Here is a 24,499-nt window from a genome sequence, read left to right on the forward strand (position 1 = left end):
GGACAATCGGCTGTGATTGTAGTGAGCAGTGGAACAGGTTCAAAAGGCTGAATGGCCTGCTCTCATGTTTTGACTGTTTTGGTATCTGATTGCTCTGGAAGAACTTGGTAATGTTTGGCTGCATAAACATGAGCAGTTGTTGCCCCACTCCCAATTTAAAATTGAATTTTTTTTGTGGCTAGTAGTGGGCAAAATGCTGTTTTGAAAATGGAGGATGTCCATCAATTTGAAAGGAATTTATGCCCGAAACGTCAATCCTCCTCCTCAATGCTGCCTGAGCTGCTGTGCTTTTCCAGCACCACACACACTCAACTCTGATCTCCAACATCTGCAGTCCTCACTTTCTCCTAATCAATTGTAAAAGCACCATTCTGAAAACCCCAGCTTCCGCATGGACTGCTGCCCCAGTCTGGTACCTTTTTTTTAAAAAACAAGGTCTTCCTGCAGCCCCAGAGTGGTTCCCCTTCCGTCCAGCGAAGACAGTCGGAAACCAACAGAGGCCACCTGCTCCTCAATCTCCCTTCAAACCATTTTTGAGGTGACAATAGAGTTATGGAAAGAGCTCTTTCACTCAGGTAGTCAAGAGCTCACAGCCCACCTCCAAGGTCCTGTGACCATTTACCACCTGCACGCGCACTGCTGTGGCAGGCAGTCTGAGCACTTTGTAACCGAGCTGTTTAATTTTCCAACATACACAAATCCATCTCTATCCAATGGTTGGCTTTCCCAGAATTCCAGAATGATGGACTGAGAGTAACGTAAATCTTCCTGAGATTCAGGCTCGTTTCTAGATTTGCTTCTAGGTTTCTAACAGTTATCAAACCATAAGGGGCAATTTATTTTTCTTACACAGAATGGTTTGTGTGTGGAATGAACTTCCAGGTGAAGTGGTGAATGTGGGTACAGTTAAAACATTTAAAAGGGATTTGAATAAGGACATGAATAAGAAATGTTCAAAAGAATATGGGCCGAGCGCAGGCAGGTGGGGCTAGTTTGGTTTGGGATTATGTTTGGTGTGGGCAGGTTGGACCGAAAGGCCTGTATGGTGAGTTTCCTGGGTGTGTGCATTTGCTCTTGTCTAGATGACCGTACTTGTCTGCTGTCTCTCATGTTGCCTTTTTTTGTTGTTGTTCTGTTGCAGCTGAGTTGGAGTTTGTCCAGATCATTGTGATAGTGGTGGTAATGATCGTGATGGTCGTGGTGATTACCTGCCTGCTTAACCACTACAAACTCTCCACACGGTCTTTAATAAACAGACAGAGTCACATGAGGAGGCAAGAAGACACGTTGCAGTCGGTAAGAAGCAGATTACACTTTTGAAAGCCATCATGTGGGTCCAATAGATTGCAGGTTAGTGCACTGGATCAGAGAGACACTGGGCCTGAGGGTAAAACCCATCATGGCCAGTTACTTCAATGCCTGGGATAATCTGTGCATTAGCAGGAAATGAGAGAAAAAAAAAACAATTGCATCTATGTGGCATTAATCACAACCTCAATCTCCCAGTGCTTTATTATAAATTGAGTCTTTTAAATAATGTCAGAAATGCTGGTAGCCAGGAAAGCCCCACAAATGACCAGCCTGCACTTTGCTGAAGTTGGTGGCGGAACACTCTGGCCCAGGGCACTCAGCGAGAACCTTCCCCATTCTCCTCTAACATAGAGCCATGGGATCTTTCCCACACACGACCGAGGACAGATGGAGCTTCTCGTCATTGGCTCCACCAATAGGCATTGTTTCTGACAGGGCAGCACTCCCTCTGTTAGCTTCCCCACTCTCAGATGGAGACGTTTGCACCCTAATAGAACTGCCTCATTCCTGCGGGTGAGGTTTAAGATTGGCCAACTTTGTTGCTGTTGGTCTCTGAAAATTGTGTGTATGTCAGTAGGAGTCAATGTATGTGGCGCCAAGGAGAGGGATCTGGAGTGGATAAGATCTGAATTGTGATGCCCTGTGCAATTTAATATCTCTTCAACACTGACTAGGTTAACGCTTGCTTACCTTCACACTCACTAAACTCCATCACTCGCTCAGTCCTCTTCTTTGCACACCCTATCCCTTTCCAGTCTGGACCTCCTGAGAGATGCTGTAGCAAAGAGACTGGAGGGGGCAGACTGTCCTGGAAAAGAGCCAGTGCATGGGTGTCAGCGTGCCCTCAATAGCACCTGCATGTCCGTGCAGCACTCCTGTCAGTGGGTGGTGTTGGTTAGTGAGGTGCTGCTGACTGGTGTACAGTATACACTGGCCAGCACCACTTCTCTGCCTGCTGTCCCCTCCCAGCCTGCACTGACCCACGTGTGGGTGTGTTGGACATGAGCAGTGAGATTTATCAGAGATCCTGGAACAGGAAGCTGTGTGGAACCATGACAGACTGGCAGGCACAAATCTACACTGCTCCTGTGCATCATGAAATCATAAAGTGACCTAAATACTAGCGTTCATGTGTAAAAACAGCCTCCTCTCAATAACCTGAAGATAACAAATGACCTCATCGTTTGAACAGTGGGTCCTGCGCTGTTTACACAGGAGGAATTGATCAGTGTGACAGTTCCATTAATCAGTGCTGAGGTGGGCAAGGCAGAGAGATGACAGCTCCTTGGTATCTGGGTCCTCAGGCAGGACATTCTGGTGTATGAGTGACAAGTCACTCTCAGAGCATCACTGAGTGAAAGCAGGTGAATCAGTGCCTCAGTTCCCAGGTCAGTGCAGCTGCACCTGGCTTGTCATTTTGAAAAATAACCAGCAGGAGGAGACTGCTGAATGGGGGAAGTGTACACCCCACTCTGTCGAGAAACACCAGATTGTCACCTCTGCTTCCTTTATCTTTAGAGAAAGAACAAACACAGTCAAGTTTCCATCCAATGCTGCTCCTCTGCAGTAGGCAGCTTTCTAAAGTATATACTGTAAGTCTAATCTAATTTAATCTATGATCAGTACGCTCAGAGATTAGATTGGATTCCCTACAGTGTGGAAACAGGTCTTTCGGCCCAACAAGTCCACACCAACCCTCTGAAGAGTAACCCACCCACACCTATTTCCCTGTAACTAATGCACCTAACACTATGGACAATTTAGCATGGCCAACTCACCTAACCTGCACATCTTTTGAAGAAACCGGAGCACCCAGAGGAAACCCACACAGACACAGAGAGAATGTGCACACTCCACACAGACAGTCGCCCAAGGCTGGAATCAAACCCGGGTCCCTGGCACTGTGAAGCAGCAGTGCTATCACTGAGCCATCAACCTGTAACGCAAAGTAGAGTGTCCTCATTAACTACATCAAATTGATCATGGGTCAAGTACTTGGCAGTGCCCTTTACACTGTCAAATCTTCTGTTGTCACAGTGGGTACCCATTGCTTTGTAGCCAGTGGTCTTTGGGAGTATAGCCACAAACGTTGTTGCGTTTTTCTTCAACCTTTCCATTCGGACAGAGTTAGCAAGAGATCAGGCAATGCTTAATTCTTGGAGGCTTTGACCCATAGTTTGGCTAAAAGGTGTGGGATTTATGCTGTGACATGAGGATTCCTGATGTATTCAGTTTACCACCAGCTCACATCGAGTTGCAACGTACAGGAACACATACACGTGCAGAAATTGCTGGAAAAGCTCAGCACGTCTGACAGCATCGGTGAAGAGAAATCCGAGTTAACGTTTGAGTGACCTTTCCACAGAACTCTGTTTTTACACACACCTGCTTCATGGTACAGGGTGTAGTGATGCAGCCACTCTGCTGCCTGCCCTGACCCTGCTGGAGAGGTTGTTATCCCTTTGCGGTTTTGGATGAACTTCTGACTTCTGTCTCCTATACCCTGCTCATAGAGTCTGAGAGATGTACAACACGGAAACTGACCTTCTGGTCCAACTCATCCATGCTGACCTGGTATCCTAACCTAATCTAGTCCCATTTGTCAGCATTTGGCCCATTTCCCTCTAAACCCTTTCTATTCATATACCCATCCAGATACCTTTTAAATGTTGCAATTGTACCAGTCTCTCCCACTTCCTCTGGCAGCTCATTCCATACGCGTACCACCCTCTGTGTGAAAACATTGCCCCTTAGGTCCATTTTATATCTTTCCCCTCTCACCCTAAACCTAAGCCCTCTAGTTCTGAACTTTGTTTATTTACCCAATCCCTGCCCCTCATGATTTTATAAACCTCAATAAGATCACCCTTCAGCCTCCGCTCCAGGGAAAACAGCCCCAGCCTGTTCAGCTTCTCCTTATAGCTCAAATCCTCTAACTCTGGCAACTTGGTAACATCCTTGTAAATCTTTTCTGAGCCCTTTCAAGTTTCACAACATCCTTCTTATAACAGAGAGGCCAGAATTGCATATAGTATTCCAAAAGCGGCCTAACCAATGTTGCAACCTAATCTCCCAATTCCTGCACTCAATACTCTGACCAATAAAGGAAAGCATACCAAATGCCTTCTTCACTATCCTATCTACCTGCGCCTCGACTTTCAAGGAGCTATGAATCTGCACTCCAAGGTCTCTTTGTTCAGCAGTACTCCCTTCTGTCAGCTGTAAACTGAAATCAGAGCTGAAAATGTGTTGCTGCCTGACCTGCTGCGCTTTTCCAGCATCCAAGGAGCAGGAGAATTGATGTTTGGGGCATAAGCCCTTCTTCAGGAATGAGGAAAGTGTGCCAAGCAGGCTAAGATAAAAGGTAGGGAGGAGGGACTTGGGGGAGGGGCATGGGAAATGCGATAGGTGGAAGGAGGTCAAGGTGAGGGTGATAGGCCAGAATGGGGTGGGGGCGGCGAGGTCAGGAAGAAGATTGCAGGTTAGGAAGGTGGTGCTGAGTTTGAGGGATTTGACTGAGACAAGGTGGGGGGAGGGGAAATGAGGAAACTGGAGAAATCCAGGTTCATCCCTTGTGGTTGGAGGGTTCCTAGGCGGAAGATGAGGCGCTCTTCCTCCAGCCGTCATGTTGCTATGGTCTGGTGATGGAGGAGTCCAAGGACCTGCATGTCATTGGTGGAGTGGGAGGGGGAGTTGAAGTGTTGAGCCACGGGGTGGTTGGGTTGGTTGGTCCGGGTGTTCCCTGAAACTTTCTGCAAGTAGGCGGCCTGTGTCCCCAATATAGAGGAGGCCAGCACCGCCTTCCTAACCTGCACTCAGCATCGCCTTCCTAACCTGCAATCTTCTTCCTGACCTCTCCGCCCCCACCCCCACTCCGGCCTATCACCCTCACCTTGACCTCCTTCCACCTATTGTATTTCCAATGCCCCTCCCCCAAGTCCCTCCTCCCTACCTTTTATCTTAGCCTGCTTGGCACACCTTCCTCATTCCTGAAGAAGGGCTCATGCCCGATACGTCCATTCTCCTGCTCCTTGGATGCTGCCTGACCTGCTGCGCTTTTCCAGCAACACATTTTCAGCCCTGATCTCCAGCATCTGCAGTCCTCACTTTCTCCTAGTAAACTGAAATTAGACAGGTTTTAAATTTATGATTTCTAATCCCAGCCTTTGGATGACCAGGTTAAATAGCTCAGCCTCATTTGGGTCCCCCTAGTGAAAACAAATTCCCAATTTACCCTTGGGTCTACACTTTTGCACTTGCGCGTGGACCGGAATGGTGTTTTGTGTTTAAGAAGAATACTTGTTGATACAGCTTGCCAAGGAATCCTGATCCATGGCTGGTCCTTTAGGAAACGTTAAGTGTCTCCCTAGAGTCGCTCTAATAAGCTGAGGTCCTCCTGGTTGATTTGAAGCTAATCCTGGTTAGTTGGTCTTCATGACCACTCAGACTCCAGTATATCTGTCCTTTTTCAGTGTGAATCTCTGAGCAATTCGGGCAATATTTTCTGCTGGTGAAGGTGCAAATTGGAAATGATTTGAACCATCTTTGTTATTTGATATTAGAAAGTGTGTGAGAGGAATTTGTACGTTTCTGACCGTTTTAATGCATTAACACAAATTTCAAGCATGCTTTTCATATCATTGCTTTTGAAGAGGCATATGCTGACACTCCGACTGACTGACTATTTCCTAAACACTGAGAGTAGGGATTGTTGGGTGTCTGCAGGCTCAACTCCAAGTTGCACTCCAAGTTGCTCCCCAAGTTGCTCCCTGGCAACACCGCCTGAGCTGAGTGGAATAATTAAACATTGGAAAACTTGTCACTAAAGCATCACAGGTTTTTCTGTTAGAGCGAGACGTGTGATAGATCTGTGTGAGAAGCCGTCCCAGCATGGTAACTATTTTGCAGCGAAGATCTGGTGTGCGCTCGTGCTTAGCCATGTGCGTGTTGAGAGAAGTTTTGATCAGCTTGTGCACACTGGTTATGGCACACCCATGGTGCAGTTAGGATCTGAAGGCAGGCTTTCGGGCCCACGGGCATGACCACTGCACCTCGAGCCTGGGTGGGATTTGAAGGTATCATTCTCATCCACGTGTTCAGATATTTTATGACACACTTCTGGACCACGTGGGACTTTAACCTGGACCTCCTGGCTTGGAGTGCCCTGAGCAGTGAACATTTGGCACATGTTTGTTTCTGCAGTGTTATTACAGTTATAGCTGCCCAGAATGGCCTCAGAGTGACCACTCGGTGCAAAATGAAATTATTCTGTCCACGTTGATCTGCTTTTTAGTCAATTAAGGTATGTTCACTGACAGCTTTCCACCAATTATCTTGTCACTGGGTTTGGAGGTTGGGTGGGAGAAATGCTTGGAAATGGGAGTTGATGTAACATCATTCAGCGACTGGCTGACCTTTTCACTTAGTACTCTATTTTTCAGCCTCTGTGCAACAAAGGCGCAGAATTTCAGATAAACATTGAACAGCCTGTTCAGTTGCATTTGCTGATCACTGCTGTGTAGCCTAGTCGTCTGCAAACTGTGTCTCTGCCCCCATGATGTCTCTGTAGGTACAACTCTGAAGCAATGGTGCCATCTACTGACGACATGGGAAATGATTAACTATTGCTTATTATCATGATTTATTTATTCATAAGCTGGTCTATGGGCACTCCTCCCGCCTGCTTTTCAGAAATAATTTGTGTTCAGTAAAGGTCTATAAAGAAGGTAAATGGTGTGAAAGAATATTTAAGGTTTCGTTTATATGGTTAAGAATGGCTCAACAAATTCAGATCCTTCTTTCGCCATGACTTGCTGACCAGCTTCCTTAACAATTTTTGTACAGTCAAAATACTTGTTCAACCAAGTAGGTTTACAATTGTCTGTATTTCTCATAAATGTATGATGGGGAGGCTGCAAGGGGAATCTAGTATTATTGGTCTCATTGCACTGCCAAAAAAAAACCTTTTAGATTAAGGAAAGGATTAGCTTTATTTAAGAAGCCTCTTGCTGTGTGTGTGTTTTTAATTTGTTCACCAGTATTTGCTCGGCCAGCATTTATGTCCCATCCCTGATTGCCCAGAGTTACTGTGGGTCTGGAAGCCAGACCAGGGAAGGACAGCAAAATACCTTCCCTAAAGGACATGAGTGAACCAGGTGGGTTTGTGCAACAAACAACTGTGGTTACAAAGCCTTCGTCAGTCCAGCTCTATTTTAATTCTAATTTTTTTTAATCAAAGTAAAACATTTAGCCTGATGGTCATGTGACCAGTGTAGATTGTCCAAAAACCCCACCTGGGGGGAGGGAAGAGTCTGTCCTTTCCCGTCCTGCTGTTCTGGTCCATTTGCATCTCCAGAGGCACGCCAACATGAAACGGCCCACTAGACAATCAGGGATGAGAAATGAATGCCTGTGCATCCCTTGAACAAATACAAAACAAAATCTAGCCACAAAACTGAGACAGCGAGCAAGGTCATTGCATCACTTCCTCGATGTCTACTGTCTCAGTGGCGAGTCAGAGTTAATTTCTTGTACTTTTTACATTTGGAGATGTGTTGTGGGGGAGGTGAGATAAGATTGGTAAATAAGACGACAACTTCCTGCTAGTTTGCCAGCCATTTGTGTGAATGTTGTAGCAAGTTACATTTTTTTGTTTTGGCTTTAATTGGCCAAAGTATCTGAGCTTGGTTAGGCATGTATTTTTGTGGGTCAGCTAAAGTCTTTTGGTTGTCATTCCTACTTCCCAAGTTTACAGAGCACTCAACAATAACCAATATGAATTATGGGGAAGGGAAGTTTCTCACTGAATAGATAGTGGCTGATGCAGGATGGCAAGGAACGAGTTTACTCTGCTGAATCTGTGCTAAGACATCTCCAGTGCTTGTTGTTTTCAGTACAGATTCCAGCATCTGCAATAATTTGTTCCGACAGTTACTTTGCTTTTCTTCAAGATTAAAAGGCCTGAAAAATGCACTGTTTCCCAAGTTCACTGTTCCTCCCACACTGAGCTCTTGTGCTCAACCTCATCATATCTGTCACATTAGGATTCATTTTATTGTCAGCAGGGATGGTGGAAAACCTTGTTATTCCGATATATTCAATAGTTGAAGAACATGCCTTCCGACCTGGATAATATAACGAACCAAACAATCGAGTCATGTCTTAGAACACTGTGTGTGACTTTTGCTCATTAACATAGTCTCGTTCACACTCTTCTTCACTTTCTCTTTGCCCTCCCTCAGTTCCCATCTCTTTCTTCCACCCCACCCCACCCTACCCTGTGTGCTCCCCCCCCCCCCAATTTGGATTAGTCACTGCTCACATTGTAAGGGACTTGGGAATCGAGTGTAGTTCCTGATTCAGCACAAAATGTTATCTAATCTTGAGCATGTGTCAAAGGGGCGATTCAACGTAAGATCCAGAGTGTCAGGCTATGGATTACACTGCTGTTGTTTAAAATGAAGCAATGACCTGTGCTGCGATTTAAGAATAGGTTATCATGGTGGCTGAAGGAAATTGGAGATACGACAGGCACATTCCAAACCCACAATCACTTCCATCTAGAAGGACAAGGGCAGCAGGTACTTGGGAACACCACCAACTGCAAGTTCCTTTCCAAACCACTCGTCACCCTGATTTGGAAATATATTGCTATTCCTTTGCTTGTGCTAAGTCACAATCCTGCCTAAGGGCGTTATTGGCCCACCTACCGCATGTGGACTGCAGCAGTTCAAGAAAGCAGCTCACCACCACCTTCTCAAACAGGGATGTGTAATAAATGCTGGCGAGCCAGTGACACCAACGTCCCACAGGTGAAGTAAAAATGAAAATTGTGTCCACAATGCAATCTGTATGAGAGATTTGGCCCCAGAGTAATTGATGTGGAGAAACTGGAATTGTCAAAACTATTAAAATAGATTCATGCACAATAGTGAGAGCTTTGCCCTGCTTTTCTGCATCTAACCGTGTCAGTGCGTGAAATGTCAGTCCTAGGTGTCAACATCTTGATCATAGGTAGGAAAATCAAGTGTCTCCCAGTTCTTCACAGTCACAAACACTTGTTTTCTCCAGCGTCGTCGCTATTGTAATGTTGGAAACATGGCGGTCAGTTTACACATAGCATGCTCCCACAAATAACAATGTGAAACAAATCCGATAATCTTTAAGGCTGGTAATTGAAGGAACGTTATTGGCAAAAGCCCTGGGAGGAATACTGTTGCACTAATAGAAACTGTGCTGTGGGATTTAGCCAGGGGCAGTGTCTCAAAACCGCCATCCTCTGATCCAAGTCTGGAATTGCTTAATGTTAATTTAATTAATTAACAGGCCAGTGAGTTGTTGTACTCCCCTAACAATAACCAAAATCCATGATTTGCGGCTGTAAATAAAGTTTAGGTTTTGGACAGCCAAAGTTGAGACACTTGACCTACATTGGAGCTTTTATGAATGATTTGCCTGAAAGAGGATGCTGTAAGCCTGAGGGCTGCACCAAGCCTGCCACTGTGCATTATTTTTTCCGACTTTGGGCTGTACCCTGAAGGCTGAACTCCTGGCTAAGACAGGTTTTTGACAGACTGTGGGAGCAGCTAGTCATAATGAATTAAAAATCTCACCAGCTGATCATTATTGGTTAGCGTGATATTACCGGACTGCCCGTACTGGAGAGAGTGCTGATTGGCTTCTGATGATATTTTGTGTTATTAATTTCACAAAACTGTAGGTTGCTGTTGATCACCCAGTTCATTGTATGGGAGGGAGGCCTGGGGCCTTCAGACAGCACAGTGTCAGCAGGGGGAACGCCAGAGGTAAGACTGCAAGGTCTAATTCTCGCTTCCACCTAATTGTACATTCCAGTCTATCATCTCCCATGCACCACAGGATAATCTGTTTTTAATGATGTTGCTTGAACGATTAAATATTGGCCAGGGCGCTGGGGAGACTATCTCCTTCTTCACATCCTGAGCTGAGCCTGTGAATGACATAAATATAGATACAGAACTTTATTTTAGACTATCTCAGCAAATACACTGCACTGACTCATCAGTCGGGACAAATGCAATACTGACTGCAGCCATATATTCAGTTTCAAATGGTAGGGAATGAGACGGAGTGTTGCCAGCACCCTGCACTGAGGCTAGATGATTATAATTTGTACCTGGAGTAGGTGAAACAAGTATAAGGTAATTACAGCTAATCCAGGGATGCCTAGATCTGATGTTTGTGGCTTGTAACACCTGTCTTCAGTCATAGTCTCGTCGCGCACGCAACACTATGATAAAGGTGGCTGATTGGCTGTGTAGGGTTTAGGTGTGCAGGCTGTGGAGGTGATGAATGTAGCAGTAGCTGTAGTTTACATTGACCAATACGTCCAGCAGAGCAACTGCACTTTGTGACATTAGCCTGAAGCTCTGTAAAAGCTTCACCCAGCACAGTGCAACAAGCAATCTTTGAGTCCAAGTGAAACAGCTGCCCATTCAGTATCAGTGTTTCCCCTGTCTCAGAAGTTAGCGGTGTCTGTGAGGCAGGAGGATGTTCAGGCCTCAAACTAGAACATTTAAATACAAAATCCATGTTGAAACTCAAAGCCAGTTTTAGAGGAGTGTTGCACAGCAGCTGACTTCCCCCTCTATGAACATGAACAATCTGATCATACTGTTCAAAGAAGAATATGGAAATCTCACCAGTGCCTTGACCAATACTTTCTCTCTCAACCAATGTCAGTAAAATGCTGATAGAAGTTCTTCAGGCTTTGGGAAGTCAGGAAGTGAGTGTTCATTGCAAGATTCCTAGTCACTAACTTATTTTTGTAGCCACAATACTTATGACTAGTCCAGTTCAGTTTCTGCTTGCTGGTAACCCCCAAGATGTTTATGTGGGGGATTCAACAATGGTATTGCTATTGTCAAGAGGCACTGGTTAGATTGTCTCTTATTGGAGATGGTCACTGCCAAACACTTGTGTAGCATGAATGTTACTTGCCACTTGTCAGCCCAAGTCGGGATATTGTCCAGCTCTTTCTACATTTGAACACGGACTGCTTCAGTATCTGAGGAGTCACGAATGGTGCGGAACAATGTGCAATCATCCCCACGTCTGACCTCATGACAGTGTTTTTGAAATCTAAGTGTGCACAAGTTAGCAATTACATTTTCCCATTATGTACACTTCAAAAGAAAAAGTTATTTGGTATTAAAGTGTGTTGGGGTGTGACATGATCACGTCAGGCGGGTTAAAATAGCAAGTCTGGTTGCATGAACCTTTGCCCTGGATTACTGAAATCTCAGTCACCTTAAATTAGAGCTTGACAGGATCATGTGTATATTTACATCCTCGTTTTAATTTAGGGTATTTTGTTTGGCATACAGTTTTCAGCTTGTCAGTGCCATAACTGTTTGATGCTCTTGTGGGGAGTAACTGTGTGACTGTGTCTTTTTGTTCTTTCAGCAGCAGATCTACACACCCAGGTCGACAGACAGATTGACGGTCCCGTCTTTCCTACAACGAGATCGGTTTAGTCGTTTTCAGCCCACTTACCCCTACCTGCAGCATGAAATTGACCTGCCCCCCACCATCTCTCTGTCAGACGGTGAGGAGCCCCCTCCCTATCAGGGGCCATGTACCCTCCAGCTCCGTGACCCTGAACAGCAGATGGAACTGAACCGTGAGTCAGTCCGAGCACCCCCGAATAGGACTATCTTTGACAGTGACCTGATAGACACGTCGATTTACAACAGTGGGCCCTGCCCACCAAGCAGTAACTCTGGAATCAGTGCTACCAGCTACAGCAACAATGGCCGAATGGAAGGACCCCCGCCCACTTACAATGAGGTCATAGGTCACTACCCTGGATCGACCTTTTTCCAGCACCAGCAGAATCACGGCGTCCTCTCTGTGATGGGCAGCGACAGACTTCAGCACCCTCAGAACCATGGCCTTGAGAGTACAGTTGTCCGGAACAGCAAAGACAAAAAGACCGGACATCCCTTCTGAGACCCACTCTGTGCACTTCAACTCAAACCAGGGGGCCCAGGTGAGCGGGGAGTGGGAGAGCATGGTCAGCCACACTTGCTCCTCCTTCCTCCTCTGCTCCCCCCACCCACCCCCACCCAATTGTATAAAGTTAATACTTAGCTATGTCACATCTGAATCGAACATCAAGCATAAGGCTTCAGGTAGTTCTACTGAGCTACTTTAGATAAGGAAGTTCCAATACTCTGTGTTCCTTTAAAAAGAGACCTTAGTTTAAGCAATGTATGTAAAATGCTGTCTTTAATTATCTCACTTAACTTTAAAGAAACATTTGCACAAAATTTTATGTTTGAAGAACCTGCAATATGTCAAATGAGAAAACTGCATGTGGAGGCAGGAGTATTTTTGTATTAGAAACGACCTATACGAAAATGACTTTTTTTTTGTTTTGTTCCCAGATGAGAGAATTGGCAATTTTTGGAGTGCCATCTCAGTGTGTCTCTAAACATTTCTGTATATTAAAAAAAGGGGGTTTGGAGTTATTTATGAACACTTTTGAAACATTGCACTATTTTGTAATATGAGTAACAAGCAGACACTTATTATAGTGATGGCCTCCAGTGTCTGCCACAGATGTATGAACAAGCAAAGACATTCTTGGTTATAGAAGTGCTGAGCTACACAGAGAAAGTCCTACAGGCCCCAGATCTGTTGGGAAAAGAAACTGCAATGATATGTTAAAATAGAGCAAAGCTAGAGGGTTATGACATTCGGAAGAAATTGTGCTTTAAGATTAGAAAAATGGGAGTTGCAAGGAATCTCATCTGCTCTTCCTTGTGACTCTTTGTGACATGATGGACCCAGTACTGTGAATCCAGCTTGCAGGACATCTTCAGCAAAATCATCAGGATAGAAAATAGTCATGGAAAAGATAACCAAAGACACAGTCCTCTTTATACCCAGTGCGGGGTAATAAAATATGATTTGTGACAATTTTGGTACCTTTTAGCATGTCTGAAAAAAAAATGTGTAGTAACTTTTAAGAGACCGTTCCCTTTAATGTCAACACTGGCCTCATTTTTGAATTGATTCAAGTAAATGTGATGGTGTTAATTGGATGCAAATCAAGTTTGGAAAATTCTATATGCTTTGGGAGACGGGATAGGGGTCCAGGACAGGAATGATGACTTTGCATATCGTGACTTGGCATGGGTTGGATGTGTGAGTGAGTCACTGGTAACGCAAGGTGCACTTCCCCCCCTCCCACCCCACAAACCTATTCTTGAGGTTTAGACCAGGCAGTGTGGAGTTGGCTCATGCTTCAGAAAAGTCAAATACTTCCTTGCCTGCTGTTCCCATTCTCTCCCAACTATAAGTTCAAAATTCCCCAAATGGAAGAAGAACAAAGTATGGCTAACTTCTTGGGAAAGGGAGGATGAGATACAGAGGGCCGGAATGATCACTTCAAACAGGAAAGATCGTTTGGCATTTTGATCACCTCCACTTGAGCTCATAATGGCTGATATACTGACTTTGCTTTATCTGTGTATAAGTTTGATGTTTGGTATGGAGACTCCCACGTTTATGTATGACCCATTTGCTCTCGGTAGCCCAATGATTTGAAGACGGACAAGAAGTTGAGGGTTCTATACAGTCAAAAGCCCTGGTTGGATTTCCATTGCATTTATAATTTATTGACTGGCTGAAGATTGAAGATTTGATTAAAATGTACTTGTCCTCACCTCCTGATCCTGTTCCTCCAGTGGGCAATGACGTACTCAATCAACTGAAGTTCTTAATTGCACCATTACGTCCACATCTTTCCATAGTTCCCTGACCAAGCCATTAACCCACAATCCCTGGCAGCTCCAAAGATGTATGTCTCCAGTTTTCCACTTTCAGTAACACATGAACCTCAAGATGGCGTCTACTTTCCAGTTTGTTATATTATCGGTCAGATAGTAGTGAAGCTTTAAAAAGGTGCCTATGAGATGGATCCCTCTTTTTGATTTTTGTGCCAGTATCAGGTTTGGTGCTTCACACTCAGGTTTGTGATAGCTAAAGAAATCTCTAGGGAGAGTCCATCAGACACTGACCCTATAGCTTAACACAGGGATTGGAGAATGGCAGAGATGCTGACTTGTTTAGAGCAAAGCTTGTGTTAATGGAACTCTTCAATCAGCTGGAGATAACAACAGATCCCGTACAGATCTGATGTGGTACCTTGCTTACACTGCTGTTGGAGAGAGTTACCAAGATGCATCGAACATCTTTCAGACATGTCTTCAATTCTGCCTTTGGTGTATGGGGCAAGATTAAATATTCTCTTGTCACCCATATTCAGCAGAGTCTAAAGAGTGGTGATGTGGTCCTGTAACCTTTTGCTTGGGCACATCAGTCTCTTGCTGCCTTTGCCAGGTTTTCCAATTTGCCCATATCATGGTCTTGGCTGCCAAGGCTGAGTGCAGTCTAAGCTCTAAGAATGAGCTGACATGCAATTTCTAGAAGGGGTGTGATCCAATCTAGAGCATCAGTCTGGCTGTTCCTGGGATGAAGAAACTTGTAATCTCCCTTCTGCTTAAAGACCTTATTGACTAGTTTCCATTCACTGGGCAGGTACATAAACTCCGCAGGGTAGCTGCCTACCACTCACCAAGTCAGCTACCTGCGTGACTCGCCTCTTCCACAGCCTACCAAATATTAGTCTTGACTTCTGATTCCTAATGGCCAAGTTAGGTTAAAATTGTCTTAGAGTCTGAGTAGATTTTAACTGAGTTGTGAATGGCCTGTCAATCTCCTAAGTTAATCAGTCTGCAGAAAGTAACCAAGGTAGAGATTATAGTTAAATCCATATTTGCCATTTATCCTCCAGTTCCTGCTTTATTGCTGCATGACATGGACACATGCACTGTGCAGTTTAGCACTGCAGCTGCCATTGTTTCAGACTGCACTACTTTGTACCTTTTAACCTATGGGCTGCCAGAATTTCCTACACGTTAGTTTTAATAACAAATATTGTCTTGAAGTGTACGACTGTGGGGAGTTTTGCTGCTGTTGGCCGAAGGGTGAGAATTTCACTGTTTCCACTGTTTTGAATTTACTTTCTCTGAAATTGCTTAATCGCCCTGAACACCCTATTGCTATTTGACATCTGTCATTTTGGCACGGTGAGGTGCTGGTTGCTGAAGGTTCTTTACAAGTTGCTATGTGATTGAGAGTATTTGTTGCTCTTAATAGACCCACTTTAAGAGTTCTGCAGGCTGGGAGAGGAATCGTCCATGTGCAATTCAGAAGGGGAGAGAGATAATATTTCTTAAGAATTCCACTTTATGTTAACACTCCTGCGTTCCACAAGTTTTGTCTCTTGTTAAAAGTGCTGCTTTGTTCAATTTACCACCCTGCCCTGCACCCCCCCCTCCCATTTTCATTTCCTCTTACACCCTCACTGCCATCCCCTGCACCCATTCTCTCTCTCTCTCTTTGGTGCTGTGTATAGCTTGAACATATTCGTACATCCTCCCCAGTGGTGAAAGAAGAATTTGTATTATGGATATTGCATGTAGTTTAAAAAATAGTATTAACCAAATGAATGGAATCTTGTGAAACCTAACTTGCACCACCATTGCATGATGTTACAGTCAAGTTCTGTTCAGTCTAAAGTCGAGAATGGATTAAAGAGGACCATGAAAGGCATTATTACTTTGACAGGTTTATTTCCTGTATTGGTTTTACAATAAACAGCTAAGCACTGTAAAAGACAAGAGTTGCAACTCCTGCACTTTGTAACTGTGATTTTCCAGAGCTTGGAATGATGCTGGTTAAATTACATCAGAAATGTTTCCTTTAATTAAAAGGAGTGGTTAGTTCAGTGAGGAGGAATCCAGCTGCTGTCTGCATTATCCCGTCTGAGAATGGCTGATGAACGTAGTCTGGCCTTATTGAAAGCCAAATAGTACATTGGCTTATGGCATCCCTAGCTCCAGGTTGGCAAATGGAATGGTTTGTTTAGTAGGAGTGTGATATGCACTGTAATAACTTTTCCTTCCCCCAAACAGCCGACCCTTTCAATCAATGAATAGCAATAGCTGAAAATGCAGTATTCAAGCCGTCAGTATTGAACCGTGTTGAATGCCCATGGGTATATGATAGCAGCCAACTTCCCCTCCATAAGCTTCGAACGGATGTTTAAAATAAACTGTACCATACAGTGAGAGGGGAGACTAAACCCAACAACATTTACCACCGGACCCAACAGAAGGGATGCTGTTTAAAATGTGAGCAGTGCATTTACAACATCATATATCATAACCTGAACCAAAAACGTTCGCCTGAAATAGACGTGGGGGGGGAGGGGGAGTTCTTTCGAATAGCACGTTAAAAGATTTTTTTTATTTCTCTTCCACTCCCCGCCCAGTATTCGGGTTTCAATAAAACTGAACAAAATCCGCTGCTGGCGTTTGTCAAAATACCTCTCGTGAGTATTAAAAGCAGCAAGTGTTCGAACATCTCTTAGTTCAATCTGACTCAGCAGCTCCTCGTTCAAACAGCTCCGTCTGCCCGAGTTGAAATGAGGGGCTAAGTGCATTTTACCCCACCCCTTCACACCACAATCTCCTGCCTTCACCCTGGACAAAGCCAGAGAGCTGTCCCTGATATTGGTGGAGCCAATCCCCTGTTTCAGGTGAGTGTGGCCAGTTCAGAAAGGGAACTGAAGGCACACTCCAGGCGGAAACAAACACTTGTGTTCTCCCTGCCGTCCCCCACTCTCACCACAATGTCTGTCTCCTTTCTGGCCCCCCTTTATGGTGCCTGATTCGTCAAACGATCTGATTTCGATCCCAGTTCAAAAAACTTGCGGGGCTTCTAAATTCTATTTCTCGCCTTTTGGCTCAATTCACAACTGACCACTCGGCGCAATATTATTATAATCTCTGTAATACATTCCCAAATAATTAGCTGTACGGCACGGGGGTGAAGTTTTAGGTAGAGTTTTTATTTGACCAAGCAGTAAATCTGGTCTCAAAGATTGCCCACCCTTTGGATTTTAACTCCTCGTCAGCTTTTTTTTTAAAGTTGAGATTTTTTCTAAAAAAGGAATACTTAAGGAGAAAAAATCCGTTGGAAGGTCTTTCTGACTTATTTTTAAACTAAGCTTTTCTACAATGACTTCGCTTAGAACCGCTGGGTTTAAACTGTGTGTGACATTTACAATACTTCTCAAAGCAGTGGAAAAAAAACTTCCTTTTCTCATTGTAGTAACTGGACTCGGCTGATTTACAAAGAGATCCCTTTGTACAAGTTTGTTGTGTATGTCACTTAATGGTGTGTTTTGGTAAAAATCAAACGCAATCTCTGTTGTCACTAGGGTTTGAGTTACCATGAAGGGAAGGATATTTCACGAGTGAAGCCCCCTTTTCCCTCATTAAAGTTGGCGGGGGGAGGGGGGAGATGGGAATGCCTGTGCTCACCCTCCCCCCCCCCCAAAGTTATAAAATGCCCGGAGCTTATTTATTATGTACCGTTTCTCTTGGGAATCTCGGGTTATCGCTGGAGCGAGCAGACCAGGCTGGTTACAGGGACTAGCTGTAAAAGTAACTTAAGGGACATCTCAAAAGTGCTGGCTTCTTCGTTTAATCCGCCAGTGTGCAAGATCTCCTGGTGGCAACACTGACTTTATATATATATATATAAAATCTATCTATATATATAAATGAGAGCAAAATCATTCCTATCATTGCATTGTTGCATCCGTGTATGTGGTGCCATTTAAGCCTGCGCATTCCTGTAAACTGTTAGTGGTATTAGAATTGATTTTATATACCCTCTGTTTCCTCCCCATTCCCCCCTCCCTCCTTCCCTCACATCAGCAACCCACCACCGCCCGGCTATTTTATGCATTAACGCATTTTGCAGCGTTGTTCGAAGTGATGAGATTAATCGCAATTATTTTCATTTTGTTTTGTTTTCAGACGCTTGTGGTCGACTTTGCAGCGATCACATTTGAAACAACAAATTTTTAAAAAAATCAAAACAATTTTAAACAAAAGAAAAATAAATGAGATATTTAAAAAAAAGCAATGGTGTTGTCATTTCTTGACGGTCGGGTTTGTAAATAATGGCGCAGAACATTTACAATTGGGCTCCAGTTTCCCCCAGTAACTTCACGGGCCAATGTCGGCTGCACATCCCTAGTTGCTTTCGAGAAGGTGGTGGTGAACTGCTGCAATCCATGGGGCCTTGACCCGCAGGGACCAAGAGTCACCAAGGGTCACTGCACTCTAAACATTAGCTCCCGTTTCTCCACAGATGCTTCGAGACCTGCTGCGTTTCTCTCACTTGCCACAGCTCCAAGTTAGATTACTGTGGGATTTGGATTTGGTTTAAATTCGGTTTGGGGCGTAAGTGTTCATCACCATGATAGAGGTACGATCTTTTGACCTATTTTACAAACAGGAAGTCCGTACAGTCTTCTCACCATTACCCAATGGAACTGCGTTAAAATGTTTGAAGGTAGCACTGGTGTACTGACTCCTAAAACATCCCAGGGGATTTCGAAGAAGAGTTGGGGCTTTCTCCCTGGTACTGCCAACATTTATCTCCTCAACCAAAACACATGATCTGGCCCCACTGTCCAATTGTTATATGAGGGATTCTGCTATGTGTAAAGTTGCCGCCAACTCTCCATTACAATAGTGGCTGTATCTCAAAAACACCCAATTTCCTTCAAAAGACAGCAATAAAGCAGGAGGGAAATAAAAGCAAACTCACCGACATAAAACAATAATTCTCTCGTTTCCACTCTTGCAACTTTCTTGTACAACAAAAAACAAAAATTACTCGAAAAGATCAGCAGCATCATTTTAGAGAAATTAGACGGCGAGAAAGTGAGCACTGCAGGTGCTTGAGATCAAAGACCAAAAGTATGGGGCTGGCAAAGGATGGGCAGCATCCGAGGAGCAGCAGAATCAATGTTCAGAACATTAGCTCTTCATCAGGGATAAGGAGGTGGCTCAAGGGGGCTGAGAGATAACTGGGACGGGGTGGAAGTGGGGTAAGATTAGATTCCCTACAGTGTGGAAACAGGCCCTTCAGCCTAACCAGTCCACACCAACCCTCCAAAGAGTAACCCACCCAGACCTGTTTCCCTGTGACTAATGCACCTAACACTAAGGGCAATTTAGGATGACTAATTCACCTGACCGGCACATCCTTGGTCTGTGGGAGGAAACCCACACAGACTTGGGGTGATGTGCAATCTGTGATGTGCAATCTCCACACAGATAGTCACCCAAGACTGGAATCAAACCTGGGACCCTGGTGCTGTGAGGCAGCAGTGCTAAGCACTGAGCCACCCTGCCAATCCATGGCAGGAAGGCAATAGCTGGATGACGATGGGAGTGAAGATGATAGGTCGGAGAGGAGGGTGAAGCAGATAGGTGGGAAGGAAGATGGGCAGGTAAGACAGGTCATGACGGTGGTGCTGAGCTGGAAGGTTGGAACTGGGGTAAGGTGGAGGGAAGGGGAATGACTAAACTGGTGAAATCCATATTGATCCCGTACAGTTGGAGGGTCCCAAGGTGAAAGATGAGGTATTCGGCCACGGGGCAGTGGGGTTGTTTTGTGCATCAGAGATTTACCTGCACTTCCACACACGTCATCTACTGTATCTATTGCTCCCGATGTGGGGAGACAGGACGCCAACTTGCAGAGCACTTCAAAGAACATCTATGTGAAACACGTATGAAACAATCCTACCACCCTGTAGCTGAACACTTTAACTCCCCCCTCACTCCGCCAAGGACATGCAGGTCCTGGGCCTCTCCATTGCTGAACCCTTATCACCTGACGCCTCAAGGAAGAATATCTTCAGTTTTGAGACCCTGCAACCACACGGGATCAATGTGAATTTCACCAGTTTCCTCATTTCCCCTCACGTCCTCTTGCCCTGTCCATTTTCCTTCCCACTTATCCACTCCGCCCTCCTCTCTAACCTATCACCTTCAGTCCCACCTTCATCTACCTATCGCCACTCCCTCATTCCTGATGAAAAGCTTATGCTCAAAACGTCAATTCTCCTGCTTCTTGGATGCTGCCTGACCAGCTGTGCTTTTCTAGCAGGCACATTCTTCGACACGGGAGAGAAATCAGAGTTAACGTTTCGGATCAAGTGACCTTTTCTCAGAGCTTTTCCCTGTATAACATTTTAGGTTGATACATTCCAGATTAAGATAATCTTCAATGGGAAGTTCATTCTGATTTATACAGTACTGTTGAAAGGGGTTGGCAGCAATTAATTGAATACCATAAGACAAATCTGAAACAGCACAGATTATAAAATAAAATGGCTTGAGGGGGGTGGAGAGGTTATTCTTTGGGAGATGTGATTTTCAAACTATTTTGAATTTCAGGAGTGAAATCAGGAAGCTTTTCAAAAGTAAAGGGAATGGAACTGTATAACTCACCCCTTCATGGGATATTTGGACATTGGGAGACAATTGGAATTTTCAAGGTGGAAATTGTCAACTTTCTTACTAGGGAGAGGGTATCATGGGATTTGAACTGAAGCCAGGTACAGGAGGTTTTAGGTAATTTAAGATCTAACGGAATGATAGAAGATACTCGAGGGGCTGAATGGCCAGTTGGCACTTTGATTCCTAAATTTTCTTATCATTTCAAAACTGACCCAGTGAGTGAGACAAAAAAAAAGTTGGATGCCCAGGGTTACACGTTTTGCTAAATACCATTGAAATGACACATGTCACTCTACAAGTGACCCCACTGCAATATACACTCTCTCACACACATGCACACAAGCACACACACATACTCCTACAGACCCACACACACAGGTCCTCACTCATACATAAGCTCATTCTCATACTCTCACACATACACCCCACACACTCACAGCCACATCCACACCCTCTCACAGATGTATACCCCATTACACTCACACACATACTTTCTCACAGACACTCACACTCCCCATCCCCCCACCCCACCACACACACACCCACATGCTCACACTCTGTCTCCCCTGGATGCACACATATATAGTTTGTGGGGTGAATTTGTACTTGCAGAATTACATTTTATTTTGCTTAAAAACTGCATAAGTCCATATAAGATTCTGTAAATCCCACTTTAGAAATAGAAATAGAACCAGTCTGAACATTGGGACACTGACGACTTTAACTTCACACCTTCAATGCAGTGTCAGAGCTGAGATGACACCTATTGCTAAAGCTAACTTGAGAATGTAACTTTCAAGAAGTTCTGGGATTTCTGGGATGGGAGAACCAAAACTAACATGGTCATTCTAAAAGATGAAAGACTTAACAAACAATCCAGGATTTTTCAATGTTTCATTTCAGTGGCATCACACTGTAATCTTTTGCTATAGATTCTGTGTCGTATGATCTTATAATCCACAAGTATCTGAAATAGGAGCAGTGCTCCAAAAGTTAGTGCTTTCAAATAAAACTGTTGGACTGTAACCTGGTGTTGTGTAATTTTTAACATTGAAATGAAAGATGTGTTTTTTGCAAATGTCTGGGAGAGGGCACGCAGCGAGATTGTGAAAATCCTTTCGGTTTCACTGTGCTGGAAACTCATTGGAATTCTGCACTTTGATTGAAAAAAGATCAAAATTATTAGAAATTAAAACAAGGGTGCAAGATTGATTTAGCGATTCCTGGAAGGACCAAGCTCCAGGAAAACTTGCACTGCGGAAGCTGCTTCTGGAGTTAAAACGTTCTCAGATTGGAATAGGAAGAAAATAAGAAGAAGTCTGTATGGACATCAGTAAGGCATTCGACAAGGTTCCTTGAAAGTGGAGTCACAGATAGATAGGATAGTGAAGAAGGCATTTGGTATGCTTTCCTTTATTGGTCAGAGCACTGAGTATAGGAGTTGGGCTGTACAAGACATTGGTTAGGTCACCTTTGGCATATTGCGTGCAATTTTGGTCTCCTTCCTATCAGCAGGATGTTGTGAAACTTGAAAGGGTTCAGAAAAGATTTACAGGATGTTGCCAGGGTTGGAGGATTTGAGCTATAGGGAGAGGCTGAACAGGCTGGGGCTGTTTTTCCTGGAGTGTCGGAGCCTGAGGGGTGATCTTATAGAGGTTTATGAAATCATGAAGAGCATGGATAAGATAAATAGACAGCCTTTTGCCTGGGATGGGGGAATTCAGAACGAGAGGCCATAGGTTTAGGGTGAGAGGGAAATGATATAAAAGGGACCTAATGGGCAATGTTTTCACACAAAGGTGGTGTGTGTATGGAATGAGCTGTCAGGAAGTGGCAGAGACTGGTACAATTGCAACATTTAACAGGTATCTGGATGGTTATATGAATAGGAAGAATTTAGAGGGATATGGGCCAAGTGCTGGCAAATGTGAATAGATTAGGTTAGGATATCTGGTCAGCATGGACAAGTTGACCAAAGGGTCTGTTTCTGTGTTGCACATCTCTATGTTTCAATTACTCTAAGTCAATCCTTAGCATTTTGGACTGTTCCAAGGAGAATTTCATTTCTGCTGGAACAGCAGCATGGCATAACATCTGTAGAATGTGTGTTTATCATCTGTGCTAAAATTAAAAAGGGTGGAGTATTCTGTTCCGTGAGTTAAACTATGAGATAGTAGCTTTTTAGTCAGTAATTATTTTAGTGTTTCATTACACAAAACATCTTTTTTTAAAATGTGAAACCTTGCTATTTCACTTTTTCAATCATTAACTAAAAATCTTAATTTCTTTTTACTAGTTATTGGTTTTTGTGGGTCAGAAGCAATACGTAGTGGCACATTGACAATCCTATCATTTCTAGCCTTAAAGTGGAAAAAGGGGAGAATGTTAGCTCAGTTGGCTGGACAGCTGGTTTGTGTTACAGAGTGATATGGTGATGGGGTTGGTACAGTGACTAGCACTGCTACCTCCCAGTGCCAGGGACCTGATTTCAAATCCAGCCTTGAGCGGCAGTCTGTATGGACTTTGTGTGTTTTCCCTCTGTCTGCATGAGTGTTCTCCTGGTGCACCGGTTTCCAGACATGGGCAAAATTAGTGTTTCAAAGTCATTGGATAATACATGAATAAGAAATGTTTGGAGGGGTATGGGCCAGGAGCAGGCAGTTGGGACTAGTTTAGTTTGGGATTATGGTTGACATGGACTCATTGGACCAAAGGTTCTGTGTCAATGCTGTATGACTCTCTGTGCAGCTTAGGTGGACTGGCCATGGCAAACGCAGGATGACAGGGATGGGGTGGGGGAGCGGGAGTTGGGGGGGTGGATGCTCTTCAGATGGTTGGTGTTGTCATGATGGGCTGAATGGCCTCCTTCCACACTGTAGGGATTCTATACCAATAGTGTGAATTCAATTCCTGCCCTGGCTGAGGTTATCATGAAGGACTCTCCTTTCTCAACCTTTCCCATGGTGACTTTCATATCAAACCATCATCGGCTCTCTATAACAATCCTCTGGGATCATAGCGACCTGATGTTTGCTTTACCCTTGAAGTACGGTGGCTCAGTGGTTAGCATTGCTGACTCACAGCACCAGGTATCTGGGTTCAATCCCAGCCTCGGGCAACTGTCTGTGTGGAGTTTGCACATTCTCCCCGTGTCCACGTGAGTTTCCTCTGGATGCTCCAGTTTCCTCCCACAGTCCAAAGATGTGCAGGTTAGGTGAATTGGCTATGCTAAAGATTGCCCATAGTGGTAGGTGCATTAGTCAGAAGGAAATCGGTCTGGGTGGGTTACTCTTCGGAGGGTCGGTGTTGACTGGTTGACAGGCCCAAAGGGCCTGTTTCCGCATTGTACGGAATCTAAACTAAATTGCCCATAGTGTTCAGGGATGTGGAGGTTAGTTGCAATAGTCAGGGGTAAATGTAGAGTAATAGGAAAGGGGATTGAGTCTGGGTGGGTTACTCTTCAGAGGGTCAGTTTGGAACTGTTGGGCCAAATGGCCTGTTTCCACACTGTAGGGATTCTATTAGTTTGAAAATTTTACCTGTTTCCCCTCAATGTACATGGGCTTGACCATGCAATCTGTTAAGGCTAACAATTTCAGACATAATTCAAGGGGTCAACACTTGAAATGTTTGATAAACCCATTCACAAAATAAGTTCTTGTAAATTTCGAAATAAAAAGATTTCTGATTACCTAGCACATCTTGTTCCTCTAATAAACCTGAAAATGTGTTGCTGGAACAGCGCAGCA

General features: G+C 44.3%; 1 protein-coding gene across 2 annotated transcripts in view; it reads left to right on the forward strand.

Annotated features, from left to right (window-relative positions):
• LOC132822876 (protein TMEPAI-like) overlaps nt 1-16,040 on the forward strand; it is a 91,587-nt gene extending 75,547 nt beyond the window's left edge. The window contains exons 2-3 of one of the 2 annotated variants that reach the window (XM_060836258.1): nt 1,142-1,296; nt 11,755-16,040. In XM_060836258.1, coding sequence (XP_060692241.1) covers nt 1,142-1,296; nt 11,755-12,300 — 701 coding nt within the window. In that variant the 3' untranslated portion in view covers nt 12,301-16,040. The remainder of the gene's footprint in view (nt 1-1,141; nt 1,297-11,754) is intronic. The other variant, XM_060836259.1, reaches the window with a different exon arrangement.
• The last annotated feature ends 8,459 nt before the right edge of the window (nt 16,041-24,499 follow it).

Source organism: Hemiscyllium ocellatum, chromosome 15 (genome assembly GCF_020745735.1).
Source record: "Hemiscyllium ocellatum isolate sHemOce1 chromosome 15, sHemOce1.pat.X.cur, whole genome shotgun sequence".
NCBI classification, from domain to species: Eukaryota; Metazoa; Chordata; class Chondrichthyes; order Orectolobiformes; family Hemiscylliidae; genus Hemiscyllium; species Hemiscyllium ocellatum.